Source organism: Aptenodytes patagonicus, chromosome 1 (assembly GCF_965638725.1).
Source record: "Aptenodytes patagonicus chromosome 1, bAptPat1.pri.cur, whole genome shotgun sequence".
Lineage (NCBI taxonomy): Eukaryota > Metazoa > Chordata > Aves > Sphenisciformes > Spheniscidae > Aptenodytes > Aptenodytes patagonicus.
Genome location: NC_134949.1, coordinates 79,961,015 through 79,975,348, shown reverse-complemented (window position 1 = coordinate 79,975,348; position 14,334 = coordinate 79,961,015). Strand labels below are relative to the sequence as shown.

The following is a 14,334-nucleotide window of genomic DNA, read 5'->3' as shown; positions in this document are numbered from 1 at the left end:
TAAGAATTTTTATTTAAGGAGTATGATTAGAGAACTTTGTTGCTGTGGTGAATGGATCTGGGAAAGTGCTTATGTTTTTTAGAACACTGGAGTTGTAGTGGAAGAGTTCCTAGTTTTGTGATAGAGTGCTTATGCAGCAAACCTTACTGACTGCATTAAATAAAGGAAACTACCAAGTAAGGATTATGATGTTGCTCACTCAGTTTAAGTAATGAACTCTAGAGATGCCTGTGTAAGAAAAATTTGTGCAACAAGGCTGAACAAATAACAAATCAGTTTTGTGATGATTTTTATTACAGATAGGCTTATAATCTGCTGCCAGTGTGTTACATCTTAGAAATATATTTCTTTATTATGTGTGATATTTTTTCCTCAATGAAATACAGAATTAGAAATAGAATTAATAGATTCTTGCATTTATGTATATGTTTTTTAGTTAATTGTTAATCAAATGCCTCCTTTCACTTCTGCCATGTCAAAGCAATTTTTTAAAATTTTTTTTTAAGGAAAATCTAACATAATGGATGCTGTTAGTTTTGTGATGTGTGAAAAGATTTCTAATTTACGAGTTAAAAGTATTCGAGAACTTATTCATGGAGCACATGTTGGAAAACCAGTTTCTTCTACAGCTAGTGTGAAGATAGTATATTGTGAAGAAGATGGGGAAGAAAAAACATTTTCAAGAGTTATCCGTGGTAGGTAGTAGATTCTGCTGCACGTACTTTGTGTTGTCTGATGTATAAAAAAAATGGAGACCAAGAATATTCAATTTTGAATTTCAGGTGCTGAATATTCTTTCGTATTTGGGTGGATTAAGCCCATGAGTATTGCAATACTTCTTACAGTCTTTCTGTAGCATTTCGATAGCCAAGTGTTATAATTGAAAAAACATACAGAGGCAAAGTTAAAAAATTAAGTGATTAATATATGTTCTTTGCTCCGTACTTTGATCTATATTCACTTGGAGTATACAGATGGTGTAGGCTCTAGAAAATGGGGTCTGACACCTTGCTGCAGTCGAAAGCACTTAAGTATCTGTCAGTACCTTTTGGAAGTATGCAACTAGAATTTTATACAGAAAAATGAAATTATTGAAGTGACTAAGGGAGTAATTGGAATCTATTTTCTTCTTTGAGGAAATTGCTCAGTTAAATTGTTCCACTAGTTTAGTTCTTTTCCTATGGATTTTGTGTTGTAGCCATTTTATAGTAATTTTTTTTTCTTTCCTCCTTTAGATAGTTGTTCTGAATTTCTTTTCAATGATAAATCTGTCAGCCGATCTGCTTACATATCTGAGCTTGAAAAAGTAGGAATACTTGTCAAAGCTAGGAATTGTCTTATTTTTCAGGTGAGCATTTAAGGTACTTTGTAAAGAAAATAAAAGCTGCTGAGATTATTCCATAGGAGTACACAGTTGCCTATTTGACAGAAAAGAGGGCACACTTAGCTAATTTCAAGCCAATACATTTTTTCCTGACCTCGGCCAAGAATTACAAGTCTGCAAAATGGAAATAGTGGGGTTTTTGTGTACATGAGTGCACGAGTAAGAAAGAAGCTAATCTGGAAGAAATTGAGTATTTGTGTTATTCAGAGTATATAAGAAAATGTGGGTCTCTATTTATAAATGTTTGGTGTATTAAATTCTAGAAGTGTTATAAAGAGGAAAAGATAATTTTGTCTTAAAACACTCCTATTAGTCAAGATGCATCAGCATTTATAGAATTTTTTGTTAAGATTGAGGGATTGAAAATCCTACTGGGTTATTAGTTCACAGGTATTTAATGATATAGGTCAGAAATGCCATATACTTATGATGAATATATTTCACAAGATTGTTGTCTTTACAGTTGCTGAGGAAAATTCCCAAGGAAGAACTGATTTTCCCCTTTTATAGAAATCCTATATATGGATTCTTACTGTGATAATAGTTTCTATGATGAGGGCATTTGCCCACTATACAAATAGAATAAAAATCACAAAACTTATTTCCTACACTTTACTGAAAATAGTAACTCCTTCAGATCAGTGAAGATTTGAGCAGGTAACACATGGGCAAAAACTGTGTGCCCATTGGCTTCGGGAGTTACGTAATCTTCTAGTGCATTGATTTCAGCTGGTTTTGCTTTTGAAATACTGGGGGGGGGGTGTTAGTTAATTTTTCATTGAAAATGAGCTTCAGCTCCTTTAAAGAGACTAAGAAGATTTAATTTTGTCATTCTCATACTGCTCACTGATTTGTGCAGGTTGATTCAGTTTGAAGGTGTTTTTCATAGACTGTATCTGACATTCTAAACCTTTTAGTGATGTCATTTAATTAGGTGAGGTGGCTAAGTGGTATTCCTTCTGGTACTAAACTTTTCCTTGGGTTTGAATCTAAAAGCTTTTCCATCCAATTCTGTTAACCATAAATATATCCAGAGATAAATCTGTGCTATATGCTCTTAAAGAAATTCATTAGACAACATAATGATCTACAGTGCTGCATTTTCTTTTTTTTTTTTAATTTTGTTTTAGGGAACAGTAGAATCAATTGCAATGAAGAAGCCGAAGGAGAGAACTCAACTTTTTGAACAAATCAGTAATTCATGGGAATATGCTGAAGACTATGAACGAAAAAAGAAAAAAATGAAGCAAGCAGAAGAGGATGCGCAGTTTAATTACAACAAGAAAAAAAGTGTTGCAGCAGAACGCAAACAAGCAAAGATAGAGAAAGAGGAGGTAACTCACAGTTAGTCCTTTTTTGCATGTTAAGATCTCAGACTTGGCATTTTTAATGAACTTAATACAGGTTTTCTTAAAAAAACCAACTTGTTTTTCATCTACTATTTTTTTCAGTATGGTATAATATATAATAATTTAGTATAACTTAAAAGGGTAGAGCAATAAATACAATAAAATCTAAATAAATGAAAGTGTAGGTTTGCCAGTATAATTAATTTAACTGTTGACTTACATGTTTGAGTTTTATGATTAGTGCACATTACGGGAATTACAGCTACTGGTACATCATCTTACATCACTTTGGACTTCAAATTAGACTGCTAATGATTAAAAATCCTTTTTATAAACCATAAATAAAATTTTAATGTTGGTAGGCAGAGCATTACCAGATGCTTCTCAAGGAACTGGATGAAGAAAGGATACAGCTGCAGCTTTTCCGGCTTTATCACAATGAAAAAAACATTGACTTTCAGAAAAAAAGTTTGGATGAAAAGAATATGGAGGCTCGTATCAAGAAAGAATCTCTTTCCACAGCAGAAGATGCGTTTAGAGCCAAGAAAAAGGTGCTTGGTGTACTAAACAGAGACCAACAGCACATGGAAAGAGAAATGAAGTAGGTTTTTCCAATCAGATTCTCTGATAGTTGAGTTTAAAGCATAGTCTGCTCTGGGAATTGCTTGGCAGGCTTGTATGTCCTGTTAAAGCAGTTGGGTGATATACCAACACTATGGAAGTCCGTTTGTAGCAGTTTAGTAAAGTAGTATCTAGACATTGATTTCACCTCCACCACCATGCCAAGGTTGTCAATAATTTCATTATATAAATACTTGTTAGCTATTAAATTTTTTAGAAGGTTACACTTCACTTCTTAAATTTCTATTTTCAGTTGATATTTAAAAAAAAAAAAAATCACCTGTGGGTATGTAACCTTGCCGTTGACAACTGATTATTTGTTTGCATGTGTGGTTGGGAGGGGGTTCTTCCTTTTTTTTGGTGTGGTTTTGTTGTTTTGGATGTGTTTTATGGTGGGTGGGTTGGTTGTTTTGGGTTTGTTTTTTGTTTTTGTTTTTTTAGGGCTCTGGAGGCATCACTGATTCAGCAGAGACCCCTCTATATAAAAGCAAAGGAAAACACTTCCTACCAAATCAAGAAAGTAGAAATGTCTAAAAAATCTCTAAGGGACAAGGAGAAGTCCTGTGATAAGGAAAAGCAGAACATAAAAGAACTAGAGATAGAATTGAATGATACTGAGAAGGCGTGGAGAGCGTTTGAGAAGAAAGCTGAAGAGATGTTGCAGAGAGCAGCAGATATTGAGCTGGGAGAAAGTCAGGTGAATTGGGAGGCCAAAAAGTACTGTTTACTAGTGAAGTCCAAAAATCCCCACTGATGACAGAGAAACCATTGTTTCATCAAGAAGCTGTAATTTCTAATCGTCTTTTTGCTGTTGAGCTCAGACAAAAAGAAAATTGTAACTTTCATTTAGAGACTGTCTCATCGGATGAAGAGAAACGATGATGCAGCCTCTTGAGGGAGTGGGCTGTCTCCTTTCTGCGAGGGGGTTGGGGGGAAGTCAGATCTCACAGAAGTTCCAAATGCAGAACACTTCTAGGAGGTAAATCTAAGTTGCATAGAGATTTAGAAATTCACCATTCTGAGATTGGAAATGGTAAGCATCTTTCCTAGGGTGTGAAGTACATCTTCTAAGCAATGTGAGAAGATACCTTATTAGAGGAAGCAGTGAATTTTCAGTGAACGAGAAGTTGAGAAGAGCTTGATGGAAACTTCAGAAGGGTTGTACACAGGGACTGTCATCTGTGGATTAGGATTATAGCCACATGTAATTATCCATGGTTAGGTTGTTCTCTCTGGTTTGTTTTTTTTTTCCCCCTTCTTCATGGAAGTCCACATGGTACATTGTAGGAGGGTAGGATAGAAACCATCTAGTAGGGTCTCGGGGTGAGAGGGTAATTTTTGAGAAATGGCTTGTCAGCTGAAGTACAGAAATATGTCTTCAATTAGGAAAACAAGAAGACAACAAAAATGTAAACATGACTTGGTAGTATACATACCATCCTCTGTGGGTCAGAATCTAAATGTAAGGTAGCTCACTTATGAGCTATTTTATTTTAGAAGGAAAGGACTGCATCACTTTATAGTATGTTCACATTTGAAGAAGCTGTCTTTGCAACCATATGGCCAGAAACGCTTTTAAAAATAGGTGCTAGCTTCTTTCCTCCACTGTCTCTTCCTCATAATAGTTTCTGAACAATTAATGGAGAGCCTGCAGGATTTTTTTTTTAGTTTGAGAATCTTCCTACTCTGCACTTCAGAGGTATTTGGTCAGTTAGTCATAACTCTGAAGGATTATTTAAAATGTTTGTGTTTACCTTAAAAAAATTATTTGATAACGTGAGAATGCTGTAATTATAAATACCAAAACTTGCACTAATTTTGGGCTGTGCAAAAATCAGTGTTAACCTTAAGATTGACTGAAGTACTGTAAACTTTATAAACTTTCCTGAAAAATAAGTCATTAGCAGTCCAAAACAAGACCGCAGGCAAGAACTATTAAGTGTAAGCTTTGGGTTGAATCTTTCTCTAATAATAAAATATAACTTCTTATAATGCAGTTAGTAGCTAGAAGGGTCTTCTGGAGAGTTGGGCTGTTTTCATAATCTTAATTATGATAAAGTAGGCAATTACTAATTGAGGCTGTAACAACATGAGTCTTCCCACTGTGGAGTGAATTTTTTTTGTTATTTCTCCAGTTGGAGCGCTATAAAGAGCTAAAGGAAATAGCAAGAAAGAAAGTAGCTACACTAGCCCAGCAGCTAAAAAAACTTCGTTGGGAGGAAAAAGCAGATCAAGAAAGGCTGAAACTTAATCGGAGGAAGAAAAAAGAAGTTGAGGTATTTGCATCAAGCTAGAATTACATTTTAAGGAGGAAAATGTTTCTCTACCCCTCCTTCTGGTATAAATGTCTATATAAAGTGTTAAATTCTTTGACGTAAATCCTCAGCAAAGGAGATACATTGCAAGTGTTAGTTCAGTTTTCATATTGCAACAGGTTTAGCAAAATGGCTTCTAAATTTTTTCAGAGAATGGTTGCATGGGCCCACACTGAGGATTTGGTTTTGAAAGCTTTGGCTCTAATATTTTACAGTTACTCAGAACGTATGCTTAACTGTAATCAGTTCCTGTTTTTGCAAGTGTAGATTTTCTTTCTGAGATGTCCTACCACTGTTGTATATCTATATGATACTCGCACCCTTTAGAGGTTTATTTTGATCACAGCTACCTTTTTGCGGGGGTGTTTTTAAGGTCAGTTGTGTGTATGTGTGTTGTAGTTGGAAAAATCTCCTTGGTATCTACTCCTCTATTGCCCTTCAGAGGCAGGGTGTATGGTGTGAACACAGATCGTTGCTGTCATTTTGTTTCTGATTTCTTTTATCATTGCATATCCAAACATGTAACAACAAAAAACCTCCATTTTTCACTATGACTTGGTCACCATGACTGATGTTCTTTTAGAAAAATTATTTCCCAACTCATTGTTCAACTTTGCATGATGCTTCTGATAGAAGTAGAAAGGACAGAAGCTCAGCTGTCTTTTGCTGGAAACCCTGCCTTATTAGGTGTTTTGGTTTTTTGCCCTTCCCCCTTCCCCTCCCCCCCCCCCCCCCCCCCAACTATGCTAACCTTGCAGTTTTGTCACCTACTAAGAAGTTAGAGAGGCAACATGCATTTCTTCACCATTTAGTTATGGAGTCAAGTTTGGAGGAGACTTCTTATGTTTGGAAAACTTAAAAATCCATCAGATAAGACTTTACCAGTTCTAGAGTTCCTGACACCTCATTCTTGTACATATAAACTTGCTTGTATGGAAAAATCTATTTCTGTATATGTATGAGGATGTAAAGTCATCCTTGCCATGATATCTAAGTTAATACTTGTACATCCATTTGCTCTTTATACAATACTACTTTTTCTTTTTGAAGTACTAGTTACCAGGAAAACCTAGTTAGTATCTAGAAGTGAAATAAATTCTATTGCTTGTGCTTCTAAAACTCTGCAAGTCCCATTGTACTGTTGAGAAGGAAATAAGGGATACTTGGGAGTTCATAAAATGCATGTCTGACCATTCAGAGTTGGCATTACTTATCTGTACTACTGACATTTGGTGATCACTCCTCACAATTCAGCATGTATGTGACCACATCTAGCATGCTCTGTCCAGTTCTGGGCTCCCCTGTACAAGAAAGATACTGGCATCCTGCAGTGAGTCCAGCAGAGAGCCACCAAGCTGGCTGGGGCTGGAGCACCTGGCTTATGAGGAGGGGCTGAGAGAACTGGATCTGTTCAGCCTGGAGAAGAAGAGGTGAAAGGGAGACCTTGTTGCTGTCTGCAGTTACCTGATGGGAGGGTATGAATAAGAGAGAGCCACACTCTTTCTAGAGGTGAACAGTGATAGGATGGGAGACAACAGGCACAACTTGGAACGCTGGAAATTCCAAATTGCTATGAGGTAAACTATTTCATCTCAAGGATAGTCAAATGTTGAAGCGGGTGCACAAAGAGGTGGTGGACTCTCCATCCCTAGAGCTATTCAAAAGGTCAGAAGGATTTCAGAAGTTAAATTAAGGCTTAATAAAATGTGTAGGTAACTATTTTTTTTCTTTAATTTGCTTTAGTTAATGTATTTTTATTCAGTTGGAGTAATTAAAAATACTTGTTTCACTGTTGGCTTGGTTTTTAGTACAATGCTTTTATGTCAGGTTGGAACCTCTATGTCAACTTCTTCATGTGTCCTTCTTAGGAAAAAGCTTCTATTAATCTCGGGCCAAGAAAAGCACCTTTTTTGTTTTAACGCCTATAATTTACTAGCACTATGTTTACAGTTGTTTTATGTGATGGTGTCATGATTCTTTGTGCTAAAGAGGCTTTCTCTGAACTGTAGCCAAACATGAAAAATACAGTAATGGCCTTGATAAAGGAAAATAATTTTATTATTCATGGTGCAGTTTGGCATCTGCTGTTGAAAAAGAGGTGCTATTACTTCAGCATGAAATACCAACAAGGAAGAAAAGATCTGTCTCAGTACTTGTTCTGAATTAAGAGCTTAATATCTTGCTATAAAACTCTTGTTTTCCTCTGGTTTGTTTTTAACACGTTCTATTTGTGATTGCATAGGAAAACATAAAACGGACTGTGGAACAGATAGAAGAGCATAAAAAACGAATAGAGAAGTTAGAAGAATATGCCAAGATATGCACGTATGTTTAAAAAATTAAAAGCTAATTGGATTTCTTGTATATTACATATTTTCAAATTAACATAGCAGGTTTCTAATTCTTTCTAATTCTTTTCTTTCAAATTTTAGTAAGAATTCTAATTAATATTTCAGTTACTTTAGCTGTCAAAATAAGTAGGAAGTATGATGACTTATCCATATCTTGTTTGAAGCCAGTTTTATAATTGCTTCTAATTTCTTGTAGGTGTGCAAATTATGTCACTACAGGTAGGGAACGGGTCTATTAGTGTACAAATTCTGAGTGAGAGAACAGGGCAGTTCTGTAGTTGTGCTGCTCTAGAAAGCATTAATATTTACACTGTGTATTAGGAGCACAGCTCTGTTTTTGCTTCCTCAGTCTTGTCTTCCACCTGATATTTACTCTTTGTGAAATAAGGTATATAAGCCCTTCATTGAGCAAGCTGAACTAACTTTGACATTAGCCTGTGTTTTGTGCAGGACGTCCAAGTAGGTGATCTTCAGAGCCTTTTTCCCCAACCTACCTTTTCCTATGTATCTGTAATGTGTGCTTTGGCTTAAAGTTGTCTGTACTGAACAAAGTTCTGCCATGGACAGGGAGCAGCAGACCCATTGTGACTGCTGTGATGCAAAATTATTTTAATTATGTAGTTTTAGTAGAGCGTGGTAGAGCCTTAGTGACTTTGGTGTGTAAAGTGAGTCATAATTTTGCATGAGAATTCTCAGTCCTTCTTAGTTTTGCAATAGCAGACCTTTTATTGATGGAGGATAAAACAGTATGGTTGCAAGTTACACAGGCAAAAACTCTCCCTTGAACTCAATTTTGAAACCTTAAAAATAGCTTATGCTATAGAATGCAACTTGTATGGTCTATGACCACAGAATGACTGTAATTTTACAAGCTCAAAGCTTGTATAAATGAAATAGTAAATAGCTTTCCTTTTTTTACTTCCATTCAAAGTGAGTCGTTAGCCGAGAAAAAACAGCAAGAGGAAGCGCTAACTAAGGAAATTGAAAATTCAACAATACGAATGGCTGAAGTGAATGAAGAGTTGAACAAAATAGTTGGTGAACTGCAGAATGCCAAAATTGATTACCATGAAGGAAGGCGTCAGCAAATGAGAGCAGAGATCCTGGAAAGTCTCAAAAGACTATATCCGGATTCTGTGGTAATTGAAGGGCCTCATTTAAATGCCTTATTTTAGATTTAAGTTTTAAAGAGTTCTGCCTTAGATTGAGTAAGTAGCTGGATTAAATTGGACTGTCTCGAGTATTATTTTAAAGTTCATGCTTGCTTGAGTATACTTGGTGAAATAGTATTTCTGAAAGAATAGTAGCATGTACTGTTATTATTTTTCACGGTTTCCAGAACTAAACAGATTACTGCTTGCATCAAAGAATAATTCTGATTTCTTGTGTGATTTTTCTGGTGTTTGATTTTTTTTTTTCTGTTTGGTTTTGTTTTCTTCTGTCCTCAAACATATTTTTGACTTACTTATTTTGAACAAATGAATGGGAAGTTTAGCTGTGAGACCATTTATTTCAGAAAGAATACTTCTTCCAAAGGACAATTTTGCTTAGGTGCATGAGATTTTTATGGTACCAAATGGTCTGTCTTTGCTTATCGGTTACCATATTTTACTTAAATTTCTCTTCAATAATGCTATTAACTGTTTTGTGTATTGATTCTGAATTGTCAGCAGATATTGATTGTTTTATGAGGCATATTTACACCTCTTTACTGATGCTTAAAAATTACTCCAACATTGGAAACCATTCCAGATAAGAACTTTTTAATAAATCTAATCAATTGAATAGTTGGCTTCTGAGTATGTCTCAATATAATCAATCCTTTTTGATATAAATAGTCAGTTGAGATGTACAAGCTGGGAATCTTTTTTTATTTAATGTTTAGAAGGTGACATATCTCTGCTTCCTAGTGCTGCCGTAAGAACATAAAAAATCAAAATGTTTTCAGTTGTTCTTTGCATCTTGGTCTTTTGCAAAACCTCCTCAGAATCTGGTAAGTGTCTGATGCTGTTGTTTTCTCAAGAGATTAAGAAATTTGCTTTTCAGCCATTCTTCAGAAACTTTTCATCCATGTTAACAAAGTGTTACAAAAATTCAAAAAAATGATTGGTATATCTCTCTTTGCTCGCTCTTTGCATTGTATCCCTATTTGAAAAGGACTGGATCAGGCTGGTGATAGCGTGCCGGCTTAGGAGAGAGCTGGTGTTCAGGATGTTATCTGTCATTTTCCTTCAGGAGCTGTAAATTTAAGATTACTTGCAGATGTGATGACTTCTAACAAATAAAAACTAGATAAGTTGAATTGGTTACATAAACTATCCCATTACAGAAAGTTTTAATGATATCTGCTTCAGTTACCCTTGTTCCTGCAATAGTTTTCCCAACACCAGCATATGAGGCAAACAGAGTTACTTCTGTGCTGCTCCTTATGCTCCGGTGCACTAATTCCAGTTTACTAAACACAATCCAAATTAAAGTCTCAGGATGGAAGGGTCATGACACATTTTGTCATCTGGTAGTCCACTAAGTACTCAGGCCAAACTGGAAGAAATCTTGGTGTCAATCTTCTGGATTTCATAGGCAAAAAATGGCATACTGCTTCTAAATGTTTAGTACTTACATCCATTTTAAAGCTCCTGTTCTTCTGTAAAACGTCTTGTAACGGTTGGTGAACATTCCAGGTACTGGAACAGCCATGCAGCAGTGAGATTCCCTCTGTATGAGTGATCTGTGCATTTTCATGGATTTGTCTGATCAACAAAGTGAATTTTGCAGCTGACTACAGTTTTTATAGTTTAATTTTCAAAAAGGCATTCCTACATTGGTAGTTTTAATTGGCAAGATTGCTATTGTTACAGATTCATTTGGGCCGTCAATATCCGTTTTCACAGAAATTTGGCATTCCATCAGGACTTAAATGCCTGTGTCTGAAAGTATACAGATCCTCTGTATGGTTTTGCATGTTTGAAACATCACGTGTCTGAGCTGCAGATAGAAACATGCAAGTAGATGACACTGTGTGAGAAAACCAGGAAACTAAATAAAGACCTTTGTGGTGTTGGATGTTATCCTTGCTTCTACTGTTTTTCAGAAAAGGGAAAACATTTGTCAAGAGAAGGGTAGGAAAGTAGATCATAGTAGGCCGTGATCTGATCTACTGGAAGTTATCTCAATTATATAATTCATGAGATAATACTGTGGATGACCTATTGCATACAATTCTTGGTAGTTATCTTCCTGTTCTCATTTGTTTAAACTTGGTAAGGATAAAACTGTAGACATGCAAGAGGAGACCAGTAGCTATATGTCAACAAGCAGAAAAATTGTTCTTGCATGAATTCACAGGTTATAATGTTCAGAATGTGCATTAGTAGCTTTAATCATGCAGGGAAAGCTCAACTGTACCTATAATTACAGAAATGGAACAAAAGATCTTTAGGGAACATGTACAGCAAAGAACTAATTAGTTTTATCTATGGAGGTGTTATTTCAATAACAAGCAAAAAACAGGCTTGATTATTTGGACTGTGCAGTACAAGAAAAGCAGGTTTTTTTTCTTTTCATGCTACTAAAGTAAGCAGATAATTCTTTTCTGGGTTGAAACTGGACTAGTGCCTCTCTTGCTATGATTGTCCAGTTAACAGTTTTATTTAAGACCTTACTGTCATTCAAAGATCTTACTCTGTGTTAGATACTCTCTTTCTCTCCAAAAAAGATGCTTAGCTAACTTTTTGCTATTGTCACTCTGTCGTACTTCTAGAAGTGTATGGTAGAGATTCTGAGTAAAACATTGAGATGTAACTGTAACCTCAGAGAAAAAATTAAATCCCTTCAGATTTTGAAGGCATACTTTGCAATTTGGATTGATGACTGCTACAATTTCTATTTTTTTTCTGATGTACAGCCATGTAAGAGAGTGCAGCTGGTAGATACGTAACACATTTTCCTCTTACTACTTTAGTATCTTGTATGCAGAAATATTATTTGATATCTAAAGTAACATATTAACATTTCTCTATATTTTTATCTTCAGTTTGGAAGACTGCTCGACCTGTGTCATCCTATTCATAAAAAATACCAGCTTGCTGTTACCAAGGTATTCAGCAAATACATGACTGCTATTGTCGTTGCCACTGAAAAAACAGCAAGAGATTGCATTCGGTTCCTAAAACAAGAACGAGCTGAACCTGAAACTTTTCTTGCTTTGGATTACCTTGATGTAAGTACATTTTTCTTTTTCCTGTCACGAGCAAGTCAATACACTTGTAAATCTTGATACTGGCTCATTTAAGCTTAACTAGAATGTTAAGCTTAACACACTTAAGTGTTAAGGCAAAGCACTTATGAAGTGAACTTCATGAGGTTCCTGTTGGCCCATTTCTCCAGCCTGCTGAGGTCCCTCTGGATGGCAGCATGACCATCTGGCATATCAGCCATTCCTCCTAGTTTTTTGTCATCAGCAAACTTGCTGAGGATACATTGTACCCCATCATCCAGATAATTAATGAAGATGTTAAACAGGATTGGTCCCAATATTGACATGGTTAGTTACTGGCCTCCAAATGGACTTTGTGCCACCAGTCACCACCCTGTGGGCCTGTCTGTTCACCAAGTTTTCAGTCCACGTCACTGTCTGTTCATCCAGCCCATATTTCATCAGCTTGTCTATGAGGATCTTAGGAGACAGTGTTGAAAGACTTACTGAAGTCTAGGTAGACAATATCCACTGCTCTCCCCTCGTCTACCAGGCCAGTCATTTCATTGTAGAAGGCTATCAGGTTGGTCAAGCATGACCAACTTAGTGAATCCATGCTGACTACTCCTTCAAGATTTTCTTGTTGTTCATGTGCCTGGAAATGATTTCTAGGATTAATTGCTCCATCACCTTCCCAGGGAGCAAGGTGAGGCTGACTGTCTTGTAGTTCCTTGGTTCCTCTTTCTTGCCCCTTTTTGAACACAGGAGTGACACTTGTTTTTCTCCAGTCCTTAGGCACCTCGTTCAGTTGCCATGATCATTCAAAGATCATTGAGAGTGGCATTGCAATGACATCAGCTAGCTCCTTCATCACATCACGGCCCATGCATTTATGTATGTCCAGTTCGCTTAAGCATTCTCTGACCTGATGCCCTTCCATCAAGGGTATGTCTTTCTTGTTCCAGGCTTTCCCCCTGGTCTCTGGAACCCGGGATTCCTGGAGGCCAGTCTTGCTAGTAAAGACTGAGGTGAGGAGGGAATTCAGTACCTCAGTCTCTTCCATATGTGTCACCAGGTCCCCTGCCTCATTCAGCAGCAGGCCCACATTTTCCCTAGTCTTCCTTTTGTCACCTATGTACTTACAGAAGCTGTTTCTTTGACATTCCTTGCTAGATTCAGTTCTAGTTGGGCTTTGGCTTTTTAGGAAAGCCATATCTGCATGCTTGGACAGTGCCTCTATATTCCTCCCAGGTTACTTGTCCCTGCCTCCACCCTCTGTAGGCTTCCTTGCTGTGTTTGAGTTTTGCCAGGAGCTCCTTGTTTATCCATGCAGGCCTCCTGGCATTTTTGCCTGACTTCCTGCTCATTGGGATATTTGTGCTTAAGGCTGGAGGAGGTGATCCTTGAATATTAACCAACGTTCTTGGGCCCCTCTTCACTCTAGGGCCTTATCCCATGGGACTCTACTGAGCAGATGTTTGAAGAGGCCAAAGTCTGTTCTTCTGAAGGCCAGGGTTGTGAGCTTGCCTTTTGCCCTGCTCCCTCCTCTCAGGATCCTGAACTCTCCTATCTTATGCTCACTGCAGCCAGGGCTGCCTTTGACCTTCCCATCCCCAGCAAGCCTCTCCTTGTTGGTGAACACGAGGTCTAGCAGAGCACCTCTCCTCACTGGCTTCTTAGTCACTTGGGTGAGGAAGTTGTCATTGATGCTTTGCAGGAACCGCCTGGATTGCTTATGCCCTGCTGTGTTGTCCCTGTAGCAGATACCGGGCTGGCTCAAGTCCCTCATGAGGATCAGGGCCTGTGAATCTGATGCTGCTTTTAGCTGTCTGTAGAAGGCCTCGTCCACTTGTTCTTCCTGGTTAGGCGGCCTGTAGCAGACACCCACTACAATGTTACATTTACCAGTTCTCTCTTCAGTCCTTACCCGTGAGCTCTCAGTTGGCTCATCATCCTTCCCCAGCCAGAGCTCCGTGCATTCCAGCTGTTCTCTCACCTATAGGGCAACTCCACCTCCTTGTCTTCCGAGCCTGTCCTTCCTAAAAAGCCTCTATTCCTCCATTGCAACATTCCAGTTGTGGGAGCCATCCCACCATGTCTTCCTGATCCCAAGAAGATT

General features: G+C 37.4%; 1 protein-coding gene across 1 annotated transcript in view; it reads left to right on the top strand.

Annotated features, from left to right (window-relative positions):
• Positions 1–14,334, top strand: part of SMC1B (structural maintenance of chromosomes 1B) — a 38,340-nt gene that overhangs the window by 1,409 nt on the left and 22,597 nt on the right. The window contains exons 2-10 of the mRNA XM_076344273.1: positions 507–699; positions 1,240–1,348; positions 2,515–2,718; positions 3,096–3,334; positions 3,796–4,051; positions 5,490–5,630; positions 7,912–7,994; positions 8,952–9,159; positions 12,054–12,239. Of these exons, the coding sequence (XP_076200388.1) occupies positions 507–699; positions 1,240–1,348; positions 2,515–2,718; positions 3,096–3,334; positions 3,796–4,051; positions 5,490–5,630; positions 7,912–7,994; positions 8,952–9,159; positions 12,054–12,239 (1,619 nt within the window). The remainder of the gene's footprint in view (positions 1–506; positions 700–1,239; positions 1,349–2,514; positions 2,719–3,095; positions 3,335–3,795; positions 4,052–5,489; positions 5,631–7,911; positions 7,995–8,951; positions 9,160–12,053; positions 12,240–14,334) is intronic.